Source organism: Narcine bancroftii, chromosome 4 (assembly GCF_036971445.1).
Source record: "Narcine bancroftii isolate sNarBan1 chromosome 4, sNarBan1.hap1, whole genome shotgun sequence".
In the NCBI taxonomy this organism is placed as follows: Eukaryota; Metazoa; Chordata; class Chondrichthyes; order Torpediniformes; family Narcinidae; genus Narcine; species Narcine bancroftii.
Genome location: NC_091472.1, coordinates 278,747,308 through 278,771,510, shown reverse-complemented (window position 1 = coordinate 278,771,510; position 24,203 = coordinate 278,747,308). Strand labels below are relative to the sequence as shown.

Below are 24,203 nucleotides of genomic sequence, written 5' to 3'. Positions count from 1 at the left end.
CCCCCAAAATAGAGTGAAGAATTAATTAACAATGTTGTAAATAAAATAGAAAAAACCCCACTTACAAAAAAAAGGATAAAACTTAACAAAAAAAAATTACTAACAACAAAAAAATATCAATACTAAAATAATACCCTTAAACATATATTTAAATCAAACATAATTCATGTATTTAACAAATGAAATCCACTTTAAAACTAAATTCAAATATTAAAATCATATATCAACCACATATCTGTTATACAAAAAAATCATAATTAATAATACATAAATACAGAATTTCCGTTAATACCAAGTTTCCTTTATAATTCATCGAGAGAACAAAAACATCCCTTAGAAAAACAATCAGATAAACTTTTTATTCCCTTCCCCTCCCCTTATATAAAAAAAAGAAAAGAAAAGAAAAAAAGTTCAAACTCTTATAAAATTCTCCATATTCTTCATTTATAACATCTTCAAAATTCTCTATCAAAATTAACTTAATTTTATTAAACTCTTCTCCCTCAATGTATTTGTACTTAATTTTCTTCTTCTTCTTATCACCTTTCCCCTCATCTTCCTCTTCATCTAATTCAACATCCTCAATTTTTGACTTATTATCTTCTGTGACATCATCCTCTTAAAAAAGAAAAAAAACCCACAGTTTTGTAGTGAAGGATTTTATTTACAGAAAGTAAGTGTGGCAAATGGTAACAAATGCAACACAATTTCTCCAGTAGTCTTCCATGCTTCTAGGTCTGGAATGGAGCAGGGTGGCCCAAACTGGCAAAGGGGGAGAACAAACCACACATGGCACCTTTATAGTGCTGGAGAGTTCAGCCCAGGTCATCAGCAATTACAGACAGGTTGGAGATTCCAGGTAATTTACTTGGGTCCAACGGCAAGGTGTGCACTAATGGGTGGGGCATAACCAAACCTTGACTGGCAGTTAGTGTCTCCTCACACTAGGTAGGGGCAGTGCTGTCACATGACAGCTACAACCCTTACCCATACAAGACGTCAAGTACAGTGAAACCCTGATTTAGCACAGCCTACTCTTTCGCGATGAGATTTTATGGAACCTAACGATTGTGTTATAACAGGGTTTCACTTGCATTGTTCCCTGAAGGTGGCATCACAGGTGGACAGGGTTGTAAAGAAAGCTTTTGGCATCTTAGCCTTTATAAATCAAAGTATTGAGTACTGGAATTGGGATGCTATGTTGAAGTTGTTTAAGAAATTGGTGAGGCCAAATTTGGAACATTGTGTGCAGTTCACCTAACCACAGGAAGGATATCAATAAGATTGAAAGAGTGCAGAGAAGATTTACTAGGATGTTGCCAGGTCTTCAGGAGTTGAGTTACAGGATAAGATTAAACAGGTTAAGTCTTTATTCCTTGGAGCGAAGAAGAATGAGGGGAGATTTGATGGAGGTTATCAGAGGCATAAAACAGAGTGGATGTGTGGAGGCTTTTTCCACTTCGACTGAGGGACATAAATACAAAATATCATAGTTTTAAGATGAAAGGGGAAAGGTTTACGGAGAATATTAGTGGAAAGTTCTTCACTCAGAATGTGGTGGGAGTGTGGACTGAGCTGCCATTTGGTGTGGTGAATGCAGGTGTGATCTTCAGTTTTAAGGACAAATTGGATAGATACATGGATGGGAGAGGTCGGGAGAGTTATGGAATGGGAGCAGGTCAATGGGCCTTCAGAATAATGGTTGGCAAAGACTAGAAATGCCAAATGGCCTGTTTTCTGAGCTGTAGCATTCTATGTGGTGCTTCTGAAGTAGTAAAAAGTGCCAAAGCTGTATCACTAGACAATTATTAAATAGAATGGGACACCATCTTGCATAAAGAGTAATTTGGAGAGGTGACCTAATGCTCAGTTCATGTGATGGGTTTGATGGAGAGAGCTGTCATCCTAGATCTGTGGTACAGCAGCTCAAGGTTATGCCTCCAGTGGTAGAGTGATTACATTTGTTGTCTAAACTAAATATCGGTATCAAAAGTTTTAGATTCATGATGATAACTAGAACAGAGAAAAATTATGATTTTTTTTTCCCTAATGAGAAAGTTAATTAGTCATGTGAAACTGGGGATACAAAATCTTTTAAATTTATCATATGATTTTGGTTGATTCTGCCCCCCAAAAAATTAAAATTATGTTGAGAAAATAATAGGGAAAAGGACTGATATCACCCATGGAACTCCGAGTAGCCAGCCACTTCAATCCACATCCTATTCCTATATTGATTTATATATTCATTGTTTCACATACTGCTAGTCTGAGGCCACATGTTCCATATATTCTATCTTGGCAGCCTACAACTAAATAAGATTAATATAGACTTCTCCAGGCCTGGATTAAGCTAAGGCATATTTTATAAATAAATTTGGAAAATACACATAAATAAAAAACACATAAATCTTTTACTTGCAGAGCAGAGTCGGCATCAGAAGAGATCTAATCAGGGCCATGAGGAGAACTGCGGTGGTGGGGGGGAGTGGGCGCCATTCCTGCCTTGGGCTCTTCCGTCCACCGTGCTGTCACACTTGCCCTGTCTGGGAGTTTGTCTGCCTCCTAACCGCCCCTCCCACCATCAGACCTATTGCTGCTCCCACCCATCCTTGCGGTTTGGGGGAACAGGGGTGCAGCCGGACATACTCGCTGTCCACGGCATTGTCAGGGACAGTTCTCCCTGATTGGCCCCTTTTCTTTTCCCTCCCCACTGAATCAGAATTTATTGTCATGAACATGTCACAAAATTTGTTGTTTTGTGGCAACATCACAGTGCAAACATTTATATTAACCACATTACAAAATAAACAAAAAAAAATAGTGCAAGATAAAGTAAGGTGGTGCCTATGGTTCATTGTTCATTCAGAAATCTGATAGCAGAAGGGAGGAAGCATTTCCTTCTCCTTCCCTTGTCCATCACTAACATCTTCCTTCCTTTCCTCCTATCCAAGATCATTTTTCTCACCCCTCTGCTCCTTCCTCACATAACCTCAGCTTATTTATTTCCTTCCCCCTCCCACCATCATTCACTTATCATCCATAAACCTGTGCTCTTCCCCTTCCCCTCTCCCACCCTCACCTTCTGACATATGCTTGATCTTTGGCATTCCTGTTGAGGGGCTCAGGCCTAAAATGTCAACTGCTTTTGCTTTCCATTATCTTCTGAGATCCTCCAGCACATTTGTGTATTGCATTCATATCATTCTAGGAGAATCACCAGTGCAGACATTGTCAAAATGGTTATATAATTCTATGGGAGTAGCCAGAAATTAAATGTTTTCAAATTAACAATATGTTATAGGGATGCCTTAAACCCACCATCTCCCATGTTTACTTGAGCTAAATTCAGCACACATGTGAGCAACCATTTCACTGAGGGAGGTTTTTACTTTCACTTTGTGAAATGCCAATTAAAAGTCAATGTTACAGAAGTCTTTGAACTATCAGGGAGGGTCTGAGTGGTCTGGAATCATGTGGTGAATACAAAGTGAGAGGGCTGGAAATTTGAGAGACAAATGAAAATAATAAAAATGCAGCTGCTGAAATAAAAACAAAAATGATGGATGTACTCAGCGTCTACTGTGGATAGAAGAACACAATTTGTGTGTCTGGTTGAAGATAGATTATGTTATCAACCATCCTGCGAGCCAATCATTGGTACATAAAGAGATATTAGAAGAGGTTCCCTAATGCTCAGATGATGTGTGTGAGAGGGATAGAGCTGTAATTCGAGATCTCAGTTCAAGATAATGACTCCAGTGGTGGAGTGATTACATTTGTTGTCGTGAGTGAACTAAAAATTGGTAAAAAATAGTTTTGGTAGCAATAGTTTTAGATTCATGATGACAACTTGAAGAAGACATCAAAGACTTAACTTCTGATCATTAACCAAGCTACAATACCTTGATCACAGTTCCTGTCTCAGAGGTCCACTTGCCAAGTTTTCTTCTGACTGACCAGGCTATCTTTGTGGCACTGAGTTCATACTTTTAAGATAAAAATTCACAAGCAATAAACAATTATCATTGCAACTTTCTCTTTGGATAAGACTAAGCTTCATATTCTGTCTCCTCACCCAATCTGAACAAAAAGAACTTCAGCCCTCTCACTCCCCCTGTATCTGTATCTGAGTCAATATTTCGATACAATCTTCAATGTTGCAAAGAAAATAATTTTGAATTACATTTGAGGTGGTCAAACACAGTTTCCATAATTGAATTACTTTATTTCATCAAAGTTGTGAGATTAAAAGTGAGATGTGAGTTGTATGTTCACAGATTGAAATATACCTGGAGAAATAAAAGCCTTTTAAACATCTTTGGACTTGGTCTCTGTTGTTAAAATACTTAATCGTAAAATATATTCATAAGGTACATGCCTAAAAGACATTGATAACAAGAATTAGTGGCATTGAGGATAATGTATTAATTATTCAATATAATAGGATTGGTTATTCAATATAATAGGTTGGGATAATTGGGTGTTTATTTGGTTAGCAATCAGTGGTGTGCTAAGTGCCACAAGGGTCTATGCTGGCCTCCTCAGCTGCTTTTTTTTGGAATATTTTATTTAAGTTTTAAGAAAATGCAGAATATGGGACTCATTTAATATAATAACAATAATACTTTGAATATAAAATAATAGAAAAACATTCATAAAGTCTGAAAATGAAAAGGAAAGGAGAGTCCCTCTCCTCCCAGTACCAGGTCCCAGATTTGAAAGAAAAGGGGACAGACAGCAGGAGATAAAAAGAAAGAAATTAGAAAAGAAAAAGCAACAGGAGCAAGGTTCGACATCTCAGTCACATCATTTTAAAAGTATTACATTTGTAATGAGGAGTAGACTAATTGACAAATATCAAAATAAATTATACAATCTGGGCATTTAAGTAATCTAAACAAGGTTGCCAAATTTCAACGAACATAATAAGGAGTAGACTAATTGACAAATATCAAAATAAATTATACAATCTGGGCATTTAAGTAATCTAAACAAGGTTGCCAAATTTCAACGAACATATTCTATCTATTCCTAAGATCATAAATAATATTCTCAAGGGGAATATAACTTTGCACTTCCATGTTGCAATGATCAATGTGAAGTATGGGAATTGAATTTTCATGTGAAAATTTACCATCCCCAAGAATTTCTGCAGGCTTTTAACTGTAGCAGGTCTTGAATATTTGGTAATGGCCTCAACTTTGGATGGTAGCAGAGTCACGCCTTCCTGAGTAATCGTATACCCCAAGAAATCAATAATTTTTTGTCCAAAAGTGCATTTATCCACATTGATGGTCAGACCAAAGTTTTGAAGACGAATAAAAAGTGTACGAAGATGTTCCAAATATTCTTCCTTCGTCCCACTAGCCACTAAAATGTCATCAAGGACAATGAAGACATTGGTCATATCATGTCCTAAAGCATCCATCACCCAATGAAATGACTGAGAATCATTCTTTAATCTGAATGGCATTTGTAAAAATTCATACAACCGAAATGGGGTAATTATTGCTGTTTTTGGAATATCTTCCAGCTCTACCAGTACTTGGCGATAGCCATGTACCAAGTCTATTTTGGAGAAGATCTTTGCTCCATGCAAATTAGCCAAGAAATCTTGAATAAGATGTATTGGACAATGATCCGGAATAGTGGTGTCGTTAAGCCGCCTGAAATCTCCACAAGGTCGCCAACATCCATTGTGTTTCAGGACTATATGTAATGGAAATGCCCAGGGACTGTCGGACCTACAAATTATGCTGAGTTTCTCCATCTTGGCAAACTCTTCCTTAGCTAAATGCAGCTTCTCTGGAGGCAAGGAATACACTCTAGCATGGATAGGTGGGCCCTTAGTACAAATGCGATGAGTAACACTGTGCTTTTCAGTGGAGGCAGAAAATTGTAGAGTAGCAATCTCAGGGAAAACTTACAACAGCTTGAAGAATTCATCTACTGGTTTACTTAATGTTTGAAGGTGCAGAGCGGGGGTATAGGCATCTGCCAGAGGAATGGTCTGAAAACCAGTTCCATCTATTAGCTGTCGCCCATTTAAGTCGAAGAGGAATGAATAAGCGTGAAGAAAATCTGCACCGAGCAAAGGTCAGGATGCTGCTGCTATAATAAATGGTCAAGTGTAGAGATGATTCTCAAACTTGACATTCATCTTCTCAATGCCAAAGGTCAGAATGTTGGAACTGTTAATTGCTTGTAGTTGCAGGTAGGATGGCATGTGTCAAAACCGGTGGGTGGAAATACACTAACCTCTGAACCTGTGTCCACCAGAATTTTTTGCTGTGACAACTGATCCCATACGTACAGTTGGCTTTCAAGTTTCTTGCCAACTACCACAGCCCTTACTGGCAGTGGCCTGGGCATTTCCAGGAAAGAGACAGGGTGAAAAGCACTTGCGGGCATTTACTCCCCAACGCCTGTGATAATAACACCAAGATGAGGTGTCCATAGGCTGCTTGCTTGGGGAAATTCTTGGGGAATTTCCTTCTTGTAGGGAGTGATGTGCTAAGGGCACAAGAGTATGACACGGGGTGAATATCAGAGGGGTTGGTTGTGCAGACTTGTCTTTCCTCGCTGTGGTATTTAGCCAGCCATAGAATGTCTGCCTCTACCGCTATAGCCCTTGAGTCTTCAAATGAACACTTGGATAACAAGAGCCTAATATCATTTGGCATCCATTTTTAAAATAGATGCTCGAATAACATTTCGGGCCTTTTGCCAGCTGCCAGGAAGAGCATTTCATCCATTAGTTCTGAAGGGATGCGGTCTCCAAACCCATCGAAACATAGTAGTTTGGCTGCCCTTTCCCTACGGGACATACCATATAGCTGTAATAAAAGTGCTTTTAAAGAGTCATACTTGCTGGTAGGTGGTGGATCCTGTAGCAAGACGCTAACCCTCTTAGCAACGGTCCAGGGCACTGACAAGATGGTAATATCGAATGCTGTCTAATTCAACTTGGCGAAGATGAAATCCTGCTTCAGTCTGCTGGAACCACGGTTCGGGCTCAGCTGTCCAGAAAAGTGGTAGCTGTGCAGCAACGACTGCAGAGTCCATGTTTGTGCAAAAATATGTTTTTGGACTCGTCAGGGTCACCAATTGTGGCCTCTAGAATCACAGTGGACACGATGAAATAACCATACAAGGCATTTTTAGAGTGAATCACGTGGATTTACTCTTCATCACCCACACAACTTAAAAGCCTGAATCACGCATTTGACCCACGTCGATGTCATCACACACTGATGTCATATGGCTGGTTCGATGCCTTCTGGGAGTTGTAGTGCTACCATAGTGCTGCCTCAAAATTCCATTTAATAAATTCTTCTGCCATCTCCTCTCCTACCATGTGCAAGGCAATTATAGCCCAGGAAGGAATCGCCTCATTAAGAAAAGCAGGAACAAAACAAATTTGTGCAGATAATAATATTTTTAAAAATGTGGTTATTTTAACCCTCCAAATTTATAATCCCAGATCCCAAAGCTGTTCATAATGTACATGAACGATTTGGAAGAAGAATTGAGTGCAGTATAACAAAGTTTCTTTATGATACTACATTGAATGGAAAATCAAATTGTGCAGAGGATGTGGAGAGTCTGCTCAGAGATACAAATAGTTTAAGTGAGTGGGGAAGGGTCTGGCAGATAAGATTCTGATTACGTGGCTTTGGAGGCAGTGTAGAGGATGTTTACTAGGTTTAATCTAGAGATGAAGGGGTTCGCCTCAGTCTGAGGAGAGACTGCATTGCCCAGGTCAAAATTTGTTGGAATCCAGAAGAATAAGAGGGGATCTTATAGAAACATAAAATTATGAAAGGGATTGAGTACATAGAGGCAGGAAAGTTGTTTCCTCTTTTACAAATTAACATAAGATTAGGGAATAGATTTTACATGGAGAAGAGGAGGAACTACTTTTCTCAGAGGGGAGTGAATCTGTGGAATTCTCTGTGAAGAAACCAGTAGAGGCCGCCTCATTAAATATATTTCAGATTAGATAGATTTTTGCATCAGAGGATGATTAAAGGTAATGGGAAAAAGGCAAGTTAATGGAGCTGAGTCTATGGCCAGATCAGCCATGATCTTTTTAAAGGGTAGAGCAGCTTGATTGGTCATATGGCTGACTGCTGCTTTATTTCTAATGCTCTTATAAAATCAACTAACCTCATATTGAGATGAACTGGCAACCCTGTAAGTGTGCACTTCTAAACATTTTGAAGATGGAAGTCATGCATAAGCAATCCATTGTAATGTGGTGCTTTGAATATTATAGCTCCATGGATAAACATACTCCACCAGTATGATCTACATTTCTCTCTTTCTGTTTTTTGCTGTCACTCAACTTGACAGCTTGTATATTTAACAGAGTATACCAAAAAAAATCCAATTTCTAAATTGGAGAGCACAGACTGTCACCCAGTCCTGGAAATACAGGTACAATTTGCCATTCTTCCTGCCCTATCTGTCCTCAAACGTTGTGGTGAGGGATTGTTCAGAAATCTTTGTGGAAAAGTTTGTAAAAATTGGAACTTAGTTTGCAGTTTTCTTTCCAAACTCTCCAGACAGCAATCACTGAACACTATTTTACATTATTCAAAAAGCCACGTCAACATGGATGTTCTCATATTTGCATACTTTGCAACTGAGCAGGGGAATGCAATGAGCAAGGCTACTTTTCATTTTGATGCAGATACACAGCGGTTATAGAGTTTATACAATCTGCTGGAAAAGTTCAACAGATCAGGCAACCCCATTTGGGGGAAAAGGAAGTGTCATTGCTTTGGTCTAAATCCTTCATCAAGACTCAAACAATTGACAATTCCTTCCCCTTCTACTCCACCCAATGAGGTCCTCCTGCAAATTGTCCTGTTATTCAGCTTCCAGCATTTCCAGTCTCTTGTGTCTCCAAGCTTATACTGGATATCTTAATATTACTAGCTGTCTTGAAATGAATTTAAAAAAAAATATATATTTCTTAAGTTTCTGGTCTAAAAACCACCTTCCACCTTATTTCTAGTTGCTAGATTGTTGTTAGAATTAAGGTCAGAAGGTTAAAATTAAACAATGCAATTCAATAACTCCAATCAGAATTTTAACAAGACAAGGGAATTAATATTAAAAGCCAAAATAATAATGTACAGCACCATGCTTTTGTGTTTCGAAGTATCCTTTTATCCACAGAAGCTATTGTGTTAATACTTAAATGTACATTTGTAAGGAAAGTAGTTAAATTGCTTTCGGTTCAGTCTAAATTATTTTAATGATTTTCATCCCCACCTTGTTGAATTTTTGCCGATGATTTCTGGATTTGGAGCCAAAATGTTAATTAAAGTTCAATTCTCATTTTGGTAGATCTCCATTGCTACTATTTTCAGTGTTTGATCCAAAATTTTCAACGGCGTGGCCACCTCTGGATGCAGCATGAATAATTCAGGAATGCATTATGTGAAAATTGAAGAATATGTAATGAGAGAACACTTTAGATTCCAGGCTCTGCTTGATTTGCTATTCCAACACTTTAATGCAAGTGGCTTGTCAGTTGTGACCTCATTCAATGGTTTTCAATTTTATTTTGGAGCTGAGTAATAATAAAAATCTTCACTAATAAATCTTCCTGAATGTATGACCCCATCAAAAGCTCTGTGTTTGTAATATAAAATATGCAATAATATTGGCAAAGGTATCCAGAAATGTTTCACTTTGCGCCGGTCGTCTCATGGCTGCTACCAAAGGATCTGCTCTGTGAAGAGTATATCTTTTTGTTCATTGGCTTTTTTGACACTAAAATCAAGTCCCAGCTGCCTTCATGAAAAAAATCTTAAAAGATCTCCTGATTTTCATTAAAATCACAGTACAACACAATCATTACTTCTGAAATTGTTCCCTAAAAGATGCATCAGAAATTTTACCAACTCTATTTATAAGCCTTACATCACTTGTATTTAGGTAAGCGTATGTTGTACATCCAAGTGGATTGTGGGAGATGGTGGGAGAAGACAATTAATTAGCATAGTTCTCTCTGTCTGGATATTACCCAGCAATATGCTATGTCTGTCCTCATGCTTTTTGTGGCTGTGACGTTTTGCTCATTATCTCTCTCCAGATGAAAATTATTCTCTCCCTGTCAACTAAAAACATATAGAAAATTGACTGTCTTAACTTACAAAAGCTCTTTAAAAATAATATAAGATTGAATTTAAAAATAACTTACATCTCCTTTTTTTAAAAAATTGTTATTGTCTCCCCTCATACCTACCTGTCAGCTAAATTGGATAGCCTTCAAATATGGGCAGTTCGATGTGAGATTAAGCCGCTCCCCTGGCTTCATACTGCCTTCAAATTAACATGAACACAACATGCACAAAGCACTAATGATGCTGTTGCGTGACAGTGACCCTCAGGAGAGTTTAATACTGTAAGTGGACAGTTCCATGTTAAAGCCAACATGAAGAGTTGTAGAGAAGTTGTGTTCTGGCTGCAGCACCTGGTAGAAATCAATATGCATCTCAATCTGACACAAAAAGGTTGATTTAATAATTGTACAAGGGAGGAAGTGAGCTGAAAGATTTTCCAATGACCATTAGATGTCATTCTGGAGAAAATGATGTCAGGGAGCTGAAACATCTCCAGATAAAGTCATTGGATTCAGGTAGCTGGCAGTGATTGTTGGAGCCAAGACTCAAGGACTTGGATGCAGTGCAGCAGAATTCTCAGTGACCATGTACAAATGAGGGCAGGCCAGCAAATGCATTTTTAAAGCCTCATCATAACATCTACAGCCCTAGCCAAAACAATTACTCAATGAACCATGCCTGTATCACTCATTTAGCGACGATTATAACATCTTAGTGCTTTATGGTCCGTTGGTTCATTGTCCTGTTGCTGGCAAAATAAAAAGTTACCGAGCTGTTCATATTATGGACCCTCAATATGCTCATCCAGGAAGCCTTTCAATGTGATAAAGGGTTCTGCCTCCACCTAAATTCCAAGGTCCCAATATTTCTTTCTGAGATCCCCTCGTATTGTCCACTCAAATTCATAGCCACTGTTTTCTCTATTGAATAAAACAGAATGGGTGAATGAATAAACTCATGATGGAATGGTGGAGCAGAGCCAATGGGCTGAATGGCCTGCCTCTGCTCCTATAGCTTATGGTTTTATAGACATAAACAGAAACACTCTGGTTCCCAACAATCATTCCAGCAGGACTCCTTGAAAGTACAGTCGGCCAAATCTATTGTCACAACAATACAGCAACCCCCGATGGAGGTCCATCTTCAATGATTGAGGAGATTGAGAGTGCGGCCTTGCATGATGGCAAAATCTGGCATTCTACTGCTCCTGCAGGGGTAAGAATGGGGTTAGTTAGAGCGGCAGGAGGAAAAGAGAAAGTGCACAAGGGAAGAAAGAGAAGCAAGGGGATTGTCAATGGTCAAATATTGTAAAAAGCTGCCCCCCCCCCCCCACCACCCCTAACCCCTGTACTCAGTTTTTTATATGGCGCTCCCAGCTTGGTTATCCAACCTAGAAGGATTAAGTTGCATTGTTGGTTGAGAGCTGAATGACTGAAATTGAATTTATTCCACAATGATGAGATAGCCTGAGCCCAATTATCCACAGTCAGAAGCAAGCACTGCCACCTTGTAGATAGAAATATGTCACAGCCATCCTTTTATGGACAGTTGAGGGAACCAAAAGTCTTCTGCGGCAATTCCCATTCATTTCAACACTAGTGAGAATTCCTTTAAATTTAGAACTAGAATCAGAATTTATTGCCATGAACATGTATCACAAATTTTGTTGTTTTGTGGCAGCATTACAGGTACAAAATTTCTAAAACTTTTATTTAAAAAAGTTAGTACAGAAAGAAGAGAAATATGAGGTAGTGTCTGTGGTTCATTGTCCATACCGGAATATGATGATAGAGGAAAGACCTTTTTTTGTACCATTGGGTGTTCATCTTCAGGCTCCTGGACCTCCTTCCTCATGGTAGCAGTGAGAAGAGGGCATGGCCTGGGTGGTGAGGGGCTTAAAGATGGAGGCTGTTTTACTGAGATACCGCCTCTTGCTCTGAAATGGGGTGAAGACATGCCAATAATGGCACCGGCTGAGTTCACAACTCTCTGTAGTCTTTTCCTGTCCTGTGCATTGGCACCAACATACCAGACAATTATGCAACCAGTGAGAATCCTCTTGACAGTACACCTGTATAAGTTTGCAAGAGTTTATGGTAACATACCAAGACTCCTCAAAGTCCTCATGAAGCAGAGTGACCAGAGAGCCTTCTTTCCAGTGCTGACCCCTCACTGAGGTTTGGTTTGGTTTTCTGATTTCCTCCTGAAGTCCACCATCAGTTTCTTAATTTTGCTAACATTGAGTGCAAAGATGTTGCCGTGATACCACTCAACCAGTTGACCTATCCCCTGTACGCTTCCTCATTGCCGTCTCTGATTCTGCCAATGAACTGTGCTGTCAATGACAAATTTGTAGATGGCATTTGAATTGCACCTAGTCGTGCGCATAGAATAAGTAGAACAAAGGGATAAGCACGAATCCCTGAGGTGACCTGTGTCCATGTTATGGAGGAGGAGATGTTGTTTCCTATTCGTACTGATTGTGTTCTTCCAATGAGGGAGTCAAGATCCAGTTGCAGAGGAAGGTCCAGGTTTTGAAACTTGCTGACCAATACTGAGAGAATAATGATATTGAAAGGCAATCTATAATTGATGAAAAGCAGACTGCTGAACATGTAGGTGCTGTCGAGGTGATCCAGAGGTGGCAGAGAGCCCATGAGATTGCATTTGCTGTGGAGTGATTGTGGCAGTGGGTGAATTACCATGGATCCAGATCTTTTCTTAAGTGTGAGTTAATTATGGCCAACTTCTCAAAGCATTTCATCATGTTAGATGTGAGCGCCACTGGCGATGATCATTGAGGCAGCTCATTCTGCTCTTCTTGCACCCTGGTATAACTGATGACCTTTTGAAGCAGGTCCATCTCATTAGTTTTAGCACAGATTATTTCATTGTTAAAATTCCTACCTGTGAGCCAGCAAATCAGATGCATTTTTAAACCGATTTCTCAATTTTGTTAATTCATTATTATCAAAAATATTTTTATTTACTGTATTTAAAACAGAATATTTTTAACAGCAGTAACATTTATATCTATATATAAATACAAAAAAGGGAAACTATTTAATTTCTTTCAAGTAAAATTACGGTTATTGTGGTGTTACGACCACCAGCCTACTGCCTTGGTGTTGTGGGGGTGGGATGGATCTCTGTACCTGCAGGAAGACCTCCGTAAGGGGCTGACTCCACCTGACCAGCTGTCAATCAGCTGACCTGAATATAAACCTGAGCTGGCCCCTCCTGAGCCAGTCACATGGGGAGCTTGAACTGGCGTTCAGCCTTTTACTGGAATAAAGCATGTTTTTCCGTTGTTTGAGTTTGTACTTGCTGCTACCTCAGCACCACAACTTATTCCAGTAAAAATTTTAGGCCATGGAGAAGTTTCTGACGATCGGGAACCTGGAGATCAACCCCCAACTCCCGGATGCCCAGGCACGCTTTGAGATCTGGAAACATGCGATTGAGGCTGAGGTGATCAACACCAATCAGAAACAGCTCATGGTGCTCCGCACCAAGCAGGACCCATGAGCTTTCCAGGCAATCAAGGACTGCACGGACTACATGCCTGCGATGGCCATACCGGAGAGCATGTACAAGCCCCCGACAAACATGGTCTACACCTGGTACCTGCTCAGCATCAGGTTCAAGCAGACAGGTGAGATGGCAGAGGCCTATCTAGGGGCCCTGCATGAGCTACCCATTTATGCCTGGTCGAGACTGGGGTGACCAAAGGGGAAGTGGAATAACTGATCCGGGACATCTGCGTGCAAGGGCTGCACTCAAGGAGCTCCCAGCAGAAGCTGCTGGATGAAAACATTGCCTCACTTACCAGGACAAAGGAGGTAGTCCATTCCCTGGAGACTGCAGCTCATCATGCAGAGTCTTCAATGCCCGACTCCCCCAACCCCTGGCCTGCTAGATGCAAATGACTGCCGTCACCGAAGGGCTCTACATGGAGGAGACAATTACAGCTGCCGGCACAGCTCACCCCTCTAAGTACTGCAGGTCCCGGTGTGGGTCAGACAGGCGATCCCATAAAGGCTGCTCAGTGAGGAACTCGCATTGCTCCCAATGCAGGAAGAAAGGCCACTTCGCTGAAGCCCTCTGAGACCAGCTGGGAGCCTGCCCGAATGTCACCACATGCGACGACTGGGCAACACCATTACTCACCCTGCTACTTCCACCCTCTCCGCTGATGTCACCTCTGCCCAGCCACCAACCCACACCTTTCAGTGTGCCTTCTGGCGGAAGGTATCATAGAGCCCAGCACCAGTGCCTGGAGAGCCCAAGTCCTAGTGGTAAACGGGGGTAGCAAACCTAGGATGGTCATCAATTATAGCCAGATGATAACACAGTACACCCAACTGGATGCCTACCCCCTACCCAAAATAGCCAACATGATCAATGAGATAGCCCCAATATAAGGTATTCTCAACAATTGACCTAAAGCTGACCTACTACCAACTCCCTATCCTCACCCGGAATAAACCATATGCCACCTTCGAGGCAGAATGGCACCTCTACCAGTTCTGTCAGGTCCCATTTGGGGTCACTAACGGGGTCTCTTTTTTCCAGCGGGAGATGGACCACATGGTAGACCGGCACAACCTAAGAGCATCCTTCCCATACTTAGACAATGTCACCATCTGCAGGCACGATGACAACCTGGAGAGATTTCTCCAGATGGCCGAGGAACTGAACCTCACTTACAACAAAGAGAAGTGCATGCTCAGCCATCCTAGGGTACATCGTGGAACATGGTGTCATTGGTCTTGACCCAGAATCCATGCGTCCACTAATGGAACTGCCCCTCTCTCTCATACTTAAGGCTCTCTGCAAGTGCCTTATGCTTTTCCCCATTACTCCCATTGGGTCCCCCGTTTTTCAGACAAGGTCTGCCCTCTGGCACAGGCCACCTCAAGGTGCAAGCAGCTTTTGCTCACATTAGGCAGGACATTGCTGATGCCACGATGTATGCTGTGGATGAAGACACCCCAACCTTGCGATATGGATGAGTCAGGCCGAAGGCCCTGTTATTGTTCAGTGTAACTTCAACAAAGATGAAACAGAATATGTGCGACTTTTCCATCTGGAACTTAGTCAGAAGTTACATCACCTACTAATCAAGGTTGGACTCTGCCCAGCCCTCATGCACACCCGACATTAAGCCACTTTAATCACCTTATGGTTACCTGGGCTGAACGCTTCAGCTATCAGTTATAAAGCCCATCACGGACAGTAGCTCGCCTTCTTTTTTCTTTGGCCCTGAGACAAACCCTGCAGTGGACAATGCTGGAGGAGTTGCTGGTAAGGTATGATACTGTTGTAGTTGCAGATAGCATCCAAGCTGTGCCCATGTTAGACAAGGAATGGCGGGTAGCGTATTGTAGTCCTTGGTTTTGTTAAATCTGGATAAACAGTTGCTAGTATCCAGAGTATTAAGTCCATTGTGACTGGATTGCACTGTGCTTGTGTGATTAAGAATATTTGAGTGTGTAATCCCTTTGCAATCCCCTTATGCATGTTTCAATAAAGATTATTTCTGCATTCAGTCTGTGTCCAGACACACTATTCTTTGTACCCCTCCCTCCCCCCCCAAACTTTTCCCTTCTGTCAAAGCATGGTATATAGCAGTTGAACAATATTGCCTGCTGGCAAGATCAAGATTTGAGTTGCTGTTGATAATTGCCAATGCCACCAGCCTGTCCCACTCACTTGCCATACTCCTGCCTTCCTGACTAGATTGTCAGATTCTGTGGCTCGTGTGCATTTGATCCAAAGAGGCTTATTTTTTTGAAGAAACAAAAGAGAAATAACAGATTAAACTATGTTTGCGCACATGGCCGTTTTAATTGCTCATTTATATACATGCACAAATAGCAATCTGAATCACTATTTGATGTGTGCCTGGCCTGTCGCTACAATAAGTAGGCATTAAAGAAAACATTTCTATGCTTGGTACTTGGTAAACTTGATAATGATCTCCTGTCTAACTGAAGCGTTATTTTTTTTGTTAATCAGTTATTACTTTCTTTCCACAGATGGTGTCCTTGTAAATTTATCTTTGTTACTCTTAATTCCATTGTATATTTTGCTTCCATGGTTAACTGTCATCTTTCAGGAACTAATGAGAACCCTTGCCTCAAAGTTACAGCTGAACCATATGTTTTCTCAATTCATTTAGCATCAAATAAATGGTTTGCACAAATACTATTTTTTCTTGTCTGTGAAAAGAATTTAATTTATCATTGCCTAACAATATAGCTCCAAGCCATCAAATAGATGCTATGCGTCTGTATCCTTGTGATGTTGGAATGATGGAAGAACTAGAAACAAGCCCACTACATTAGGGTTTTTAAATGAGGAAATGCTGGAAACAATCCGTAGGTCAACTATCATTTGGGGAAATAGAAACAGAGTTAACACGTCAGGTCTAACATCCTTCAGAAATATGAACTCTTGGAAACATTGAGTGTGACCCTTTAGTGTTTCCATCATATTCTGTTTTTTTTTAAATTTTAGTTTCAGATTTCCAGGATTTATTTTTGATTTTCAATTATTTCATCACAGCGTTCTTGGTTTCGGGTTATTTAGAAGAACTAGGCAGATATAACGCATTAATATGCCAATCAGGAAATGCATGATCTCTTTAATTCCAGTTTACCCCCGAGCAAATAGTTGTAGACAAGAAAAATCAAGAGATTGGATTTCAATCAAAAGTCCATCTTTTTTGGGTATGTAAATAGTAAGTCAGATGTACTTTTGGGGAAAAAAAAGTGGATATCTGGGTTGAGAGTGGTAAAATCATGGAGGTCTAACCTGTGCTTCTTAAAGAATTATGACTTTCTTTCTGGCTCCCTTCTAAAATCAAGGCCATTACAGCCCAGTGATTAATTTCTTTGCCACCATACATTTTTAATAGTCCTCATTTCCTTATTGCAACCCTCATATTTCCCCATCCTTCTCTTTTTATAAAAGACACTGAAGCCTCTGCTGCAGTAGCTATGGGCAATCTTCCAAGCCTAACTGATGAACTGGGAACAGCCAGCTGACAACAACTGTTTGCTAGTCTCATTCATTGGGACTTAGAATCGAGATTGGGTGAGCCTAGGGCCGAGTGGTACAAATGCATGGATCATTATGAATCTGTGCATTTCATGTAGGTCATTGACATCCAACGGACAATTATATTACTGATAATTGAAGTTCAGTAGTTTTTGTCTTTAAATTCACAATCTTATTAATCTCCAACTTGCATAGGGATACTTATAATTCAAAGAAAAGACAAAATATCAGATTATATTAATTCCATTTACTTCCCATGCTTCCGAACCAGCTATTTCCGACAACCTGTGCTTTCATTGAAGATTTTAAGAATAATACAATATTTTGCATTTGTTGCTAATACTTAAGAGAGCTGTAAGGACAGAATGAAGACTTGTTGAATTGCTGTAGCAGAGAAAACAAATGTTCAGGCCATTGAATGCACTTCAGCTCTTTGTAGTGCAATGCAGTCTGTCCTACTTCCCACTGTTTTTCATCGACTTACAATTCCTTTCCTTTTGAATATTTATTCAGTTACTTTTTGAAAACTACAATTATATTGTAGTTTCATTGGAATTGCAACATTCTATGATTCTGTCTATATTGCTGCACATCTTTCTGATTAAACACTAATATTCCTGCCATTCGCCCCGCCATGTATCTGCTTATTCCACCAGCCTACTTCTGTCCTCCTGGTGTGTGCTATGAACCTTTTCACCCCATTACAGGAAGGATTTAGGAGATTAGATTGTATGAGCAAGGTGGAGAGTTGAACAAACTTAGGTTGTTTTTGCTGGATCTTCAGAGGCTCAAAGGAGACCTGGTCGCAGCTAATAAAATAATGGAGGCCTAGATAGGTAGGTAATCAGAACCTTTTGTCCAGGGTAAACAAGGATTATATTAGAATACATGCATTAATATAAAGGTGGGTGAAGTTTAAAGGAAATGCATAGGGCAAGTCTTTTACAGAGAGTGATAAGTGTCTGAAAGAACAGTATGGGGTTGTGGTGGAAGCAGATATAATCATGACAATTAAGTGGTCTCTAGATAGACACACGAAAATCCAAGGCATCATGTGCAAGCAGCAAAGCGTTTAATGCAGATATCATGCATTGAAGGGCCTGTTCCTGTGCTGGACTATTTAATGTTAATCCCAAAATTTGTGTCATCTGCACATTTTGGAAATGTTATTCTGTGTGGAAGTTGCTTGAAATTTAGTCAATGCTGTCATCCTCTGCAAAGTCAGAAGCTGGTACATTGCCAGTGTAAGTGTTTGTCCAATATTGATCTTCCACTTGAATTTTCTGAAGATCCAGTAAAATGCAGTAAGTTAACGTGACAAATATTTTGCACTACAAAACTGTAATCCAATCTATTAGCAAGAAATGCATGTTGAAGTGCTGGATGCCGTTCATGCTCATTGTAATATATTTTCTCATAATCACATGCATTGAACATGCAAATATGCACAGAATTGTTACAAAAGTATTCCAATTCCATTGCAAGATTTCAAAATTCACTGCACTGTTTCTTTTCAACAGTGGTAGATTGTTTAGTATGAAAATCATTCTTTTTTAGGCCAAATGAAACGCACTAGGCATGTGCTACAAAAGGCACATGGGGAAGGAAGGCCCTGCTCTTCCCATCTAGCTCAATATCGACCTTGCCTTGTAAAGCCATGTTATAGCTGGGTCTTCGATGAATGGTCTGCATGCAAAATTAAGGTAGGTTAATCATTTTACCACTGTTTAATTTATCAATATTAAACTTTCTTAATATGATCTATTTCAGTGTAACTTTAATCAAAGCAATAGTTTCTGTTGAGAAAATTCAGTGATTGTTGATTTCCTAATTTAAGTTTTCTCTTTCCTTACAACAACGTAAAATCTGACCCTTTCCCTGCATTGCAAGTTTTTGAACTTCAGACATGGCCTGTCAAAATCAAACTGCTGGAGAAACTCAATGGATCAAGCAACATCTGCAATGAGTGGGAAGGAAATGTCCAGCCTGATCTGGTACATCTTTACAGGAAGGTTGTGCGAAAAATAGATGCAAGATTGATGCAAGGACAAAGGGAAGAAACAGACTAGGCAGTGAGATGCAGTCTGGAGCTTAAGAGTTTACTTCTGTTCTGCATCTTGTTAGGGTTATTTAAAAAAAAATTAAAATAGCACTCAACATATTTCACCAGATTACAAATTGTGTGTTTTTTTTTTAATTTTGTAGCATGACTTATGGAAAAACCTATGAGTCATTCCTTACCTGAATATTCTTATTTTAATTAATTAAAATATATACTCAGCACAAATTCAAATTAGGAATGACTCAGATCAGTGCCAGATCCCTGGGCCAAAATCAAAAACAACTTGTAATCTGCTGAAATATGTTGTCTGCTATTATACAATAGGACTTTGCAATTAATAAAATATCCCAAGCCAACTCATAAAATGATATCAAACCAGTCGAAAGCTTCCTCACTACAAAGGACAAAGGAAGAGGTGTAATTTGCCAGCAGTACAGGGGAGAAGAGAGGGGTAGTGGTGAGAGTGTCATGGATCAGAAGAGAGATTATGTCAGGGGAAGAAGATCATCGTTGTGGTGAGGTGTTGAAGGAGATTGTGGAATCTGAGCATGAAAAAAACTGCAAAAGGTTATGGTCTTCAGAGCCAAATTTAATTTTGACCTATGAAGACTCTTACTATAAACTGTTGTAACATAGGTACTGTACTGAGATATAAAATAGCTTCTTGAATGAGCAGTTGTTTTTCAGGCTTCAGATAAATAATTGACCACAACATGAGAAAATAACTTGAGAAATTGGGCAGGAATATTACAAAAGGAAGTGAGAATGTATTACTGACATGATTTCATTTTTTATTGAAACCAATTTTCTCTCTCTCTCTCACACACACACACACACACACACACACACACACACACACACACACACACACACACACACACACACACACACACACACACACACACACACACACACACACACACACTAACAGAAACGTGAAGTACAGGAAAAAGCCAAATTGGGCTTTTACCTCATGCTTAAATGTTTTCATGGTCAGTGTTCACTGTCAACAACATAAGCATTGAAGCTGGACATTTGGTTAAGCAACTGGAAGGCCACTTTCATATAACATCCAATAAGGTGATGTCACAGATCACATAGACTGGTAAGAAACAGTCAATACAAAAGGAAGAAAAAAAACATTGAAGGCCATATTGACTCCATTTCAACAAACTGCTCCTCCTTCATTATTTTGTTGTGTTTCATAAACATTGGAAACACAGAAATAAAAGAAAAGGTCCAGATCCATCACATACCTTCATGATATTACTTATGGGGTACAGGAATCACAAGCATTCCCCCTTCCTAGGCCTATAAGCATTAACCAGTTCCAACTTCCAACTGTTGAATCCCATAAAATTCTCTTCCAATCTCACACTCTCCCCTCCAATCATTGTCTATTTAATCAAATCATGTTTTTTCCTCTCACCCAGACATAATATTCCCACTGTCTTGATAATAATCTTGACAAATCCCAAAGCCCATCTCCCTCAACTCCTCACCACAACTGTGATCTTCTTCCCCTAACATAATCTCTCTTCTGATCCATGACACCCTCGCCACTATCCGTCACTTCCCCCCTGTACTGCTGGCAAATTACACCTCTCCCTTTCTCCTTTCCTTGTCTGTATTTGGCTTTTTATTATAGAGACTTTGCATCTGCTAATCAGCTAGGTGCTTTGTTAATTTTGTCTGCAAGAAACCAAAAGGTAAGTTCTGACAAAAATCTGCATTTAAAAAGCTCATACATCTGGACTTCATATCCAGCATATCTCATCTCACTTCTCTGTAAGTATAGGATGATCTGCACAGCAAGATTAAAAAGACAACAACTTGCATTCATTCGATACCTTTAAGATAAAAGTGCCTCAAAGAAACATTATCCAATAAAATTTGACTGAGCCATAGGCATTGCTGTTGTTATGAAGGTTAGTTTTTAAATAGTCTTGAAGGAAAATAGAAAGACAGATGTGGTGGTGAACATCAGGAAGGAAATTCTGAAGTGCAAGTCACAGGGAGCTGAAAGTCCTGCCTCTAGCTGAACAAATAGCATCAGGAAACCACAAGAACTAAGAACTAAGATAGTTCAAATTTGGTTGAGATATTCAAAATCAGATGTGAGCAGAGCATGATGTCTTGAAGTTGCAGTCAACAAGGATCTGTGCAGTGGGATAGAGCCAATGGAAGTTCATGACAACATTCTTTACTCAATTATTTATCACATTAATTGCATTAGTAAGTGTATGCCCATTATCCTTGATGTGTGTTTGTTTTCACTGTTCCTGCAAAAGCAACCAAGTTTAAGAATCTTCACATATCCCAGGAAGTTTAAACCACCAAGGATAAAAAGTGGCTAGGTTGAGAAGCTGTGGAAGATAATTTTGTTGGAAACAATTATGGTTCTTGTGTAGATGGTAGAGAATGAGAATTTTAAATGAGAGGCAAGAAAAATGATTTGAGGTGGAATGCTCGTTTATGTAGGTTGAAGGCTAGCAAGGAGAATACTGGATAATTAAATTCAGGGTTAATTAAATCATTCAGGGTTATGATTGAAATTTCTGTCACATATATGCCAAGGCAGGCTTGAAGTTCAGCAATAATCTGGGGGTGGAATCAAGTGATCTTGATGGTGTTGAAGTTACATTTGACACTTTCTTTGGCCATTTTAACCTCAACATTTTCTATTTGTGTAATTCATCCTTTGATAATCCCAGAAAGAAATGGAATTGATAGCTAGGTGGAAAAAAAATATCTAATAGGAACCAAAGACAATGAATTCAGTCTTTGTATTTAGAGAATTTTGAGACATTCACAGAACGCAGTACAGCATCGTGAAGGCTCTTTGGGCCACAAACCTAATCTAATCTAATTCAAGCTAACCATTTACAACCTTACATGCATAACCCTCTCTTTTTCTTAATGTGCCATTCTAAGAGTCTTTTAAAATGATTGTCTTGTACCAGTCTTCACCAAAACCCCAAACAATGCATTCCAGGTACCCTCCACTCTCTGTGCAAAAAAGGCCAACTTCTGACTTCCTTCACTCATCTTAAACAGATATCACCTGCTATTTGCTATTGTCGCACAGGTCTGACTGGCTCTCGTAATCTTATTTATATACCAATATTAAGTCACTTCTCATCCTCCATCACTCCAAAAGAAGATGTCCTAGCTCAGTAATCCTTGCTTCATAAGATGTGCAAAGGCATGTCAGCTCAGTAAGTTAGAGACAATGGAAGGGTTGAAAAAAATGACAACATAGGAGTTTAGTAACAACAGCACTCATCTTGGAACTGTGTCTGTAGATAAAGTCCTGGGGCATTGTGGGTGAGAATTTTGTTCAGTCAAGTGTATTGAGGATAATACTATAGGTAAGGCTCAATGCTCAATGAATGGCTAAGGAGTATTTTCAAATAATTGTCTGAGGCATATTATCAAATACAAATAACACCTAAACTTTTAATTCAGATAAAGAAGATTTATTTACTATAACCTTTTTTAAGAAAAATAATTACAACATCTTCACTTTTGATTCTTTTTGATAATAATGGTTAGCATAAATACGTCACTACCTATTTGAACAGGAAGTGCTACCCTATAAATTATAGTTATCTTGTTTTGACACGGTGAGAAAATGCTTCACCACATTTAAAATCACAAACTGTCTTAGGACAGCATGCACTTTAAATGTATCTGCTTGTCTCATTTCTCTCATTTTGACAGAACAAAAACTTAATGTAAAAGGTATACTTCTGGATGATTAATGGAAAATTTGGTTAGATTTTCATTTCATTTGCCTGAAAGAGGCATGCAAGTTTTTGAAGAAGATTTAAGTGTTAATTAATATTTCCTCTGCTCTTGTATCCTTAAAGTGTGCTACTTGAGAAGGAGGTGGCAGGGGTGTGGTTGTTTTTGACTGTGCAGGAGAAGTGGGGTTTTACAAGATTTGTTTTCTGTGCATTGGTACATGTGGTACTTTCCGAGAAGAGGACATATTTCACCCACTGTCTGCATTTAGCTTTGACAGTTAGGTATTATAGAGCTTAAGTTCATAATGCTTTAATCTCAAAAGACATCAAGGCTAACGTGTTACATTTTCATCTCTGGCTAATTGGTTGTTAGTGTAAGGTGATAATTTGGCTTGCAAAGAACCAAAGTTTGCAAGAAGAGTAGGTGGATGAAAATCCAATTTCTGGTTTCATATCTGTATAATTGACAAGAAATGGGATATTATGTGTTAAGTCAGTAGCCCAATACTTGTACTTAGTTATTTTATACACTCTTGTACTTCTTATCTGTCTGTAATAAATATGTCACAGAGCTAAATAGGTTTCATTTTTGAAATTAACTTATAGAAAGCTTATGCAAGAGATAGGTTGATAAATATTATTAGCTGCAGGAAATTAAATTTATTTAATTTGGGATTTGTACTTTCGTCAACCATACAATACTGTAAAAAATACAATTTCTTTATTGCAATTGCTTTTTTAATCTTGAATGTCACGCCCGCATGAAGCTATTCAATTTGCCAATGTTGAATCGACTTCAAAATGCACACAATTAAAACATTCATGGTTTTAGGAAGCATTCTTTTGTGTCTTTCTATGTTAATACAAAGCAATGTATGACATGGAAAAGAGTTAATTTGTGCACACATCTTTCAGTCCCAGGATAATTTTCTGTTCCTGTCTTCAATTTACTACACTTACTTATACATAAGTGTATGACCAACATAACAATCAAACTTTTGACCACTGCAGAGAATGAGAAGATATTCCATCAAGCTACCATAATGGCTTCGAATATTGAGCCAAAGGCTTCATTTAGTTATATCATCAGAATTAGAATGTTACTTTTGATCTTAATTCCTCTGCAAGATGGGCAAGTGAGCCACAGTTTTTTTTTAAAAAAACATCTGGTCACATTCCAGACCA

The 24,203-nt window shown here is 39.2% G+C and overlaps 1 protein-coding gene across 4 annotated transcripts in view; it reads left to right on the top strand.

Annotated features, from left to right (window-relative positions):
- The window catches only part of thsd7ba (thrombospondin, type I, domain containing 7Ba), a 1,034,072-nt gene that overhangs the window by 930,398 nt on the left and 79,471 nt on the right, over nucleotides 1-24,203 (top strand). For all 4 annotated transcript variants that reach the window (XM_069935130.1, XM_069935128.1, XM_069935129.1 and 1 more), the window contains one exon: nucleotides 18,765-18,910. In XM_069935130.1, coding sequence (XP_069791231.1) covers nucleotides 18,765-18,910 — 146 coding nt within the window. The remainder of the gene's footprint in view (nucleotides 1-18,764; nucleotides 18,911-24,203) is intronic.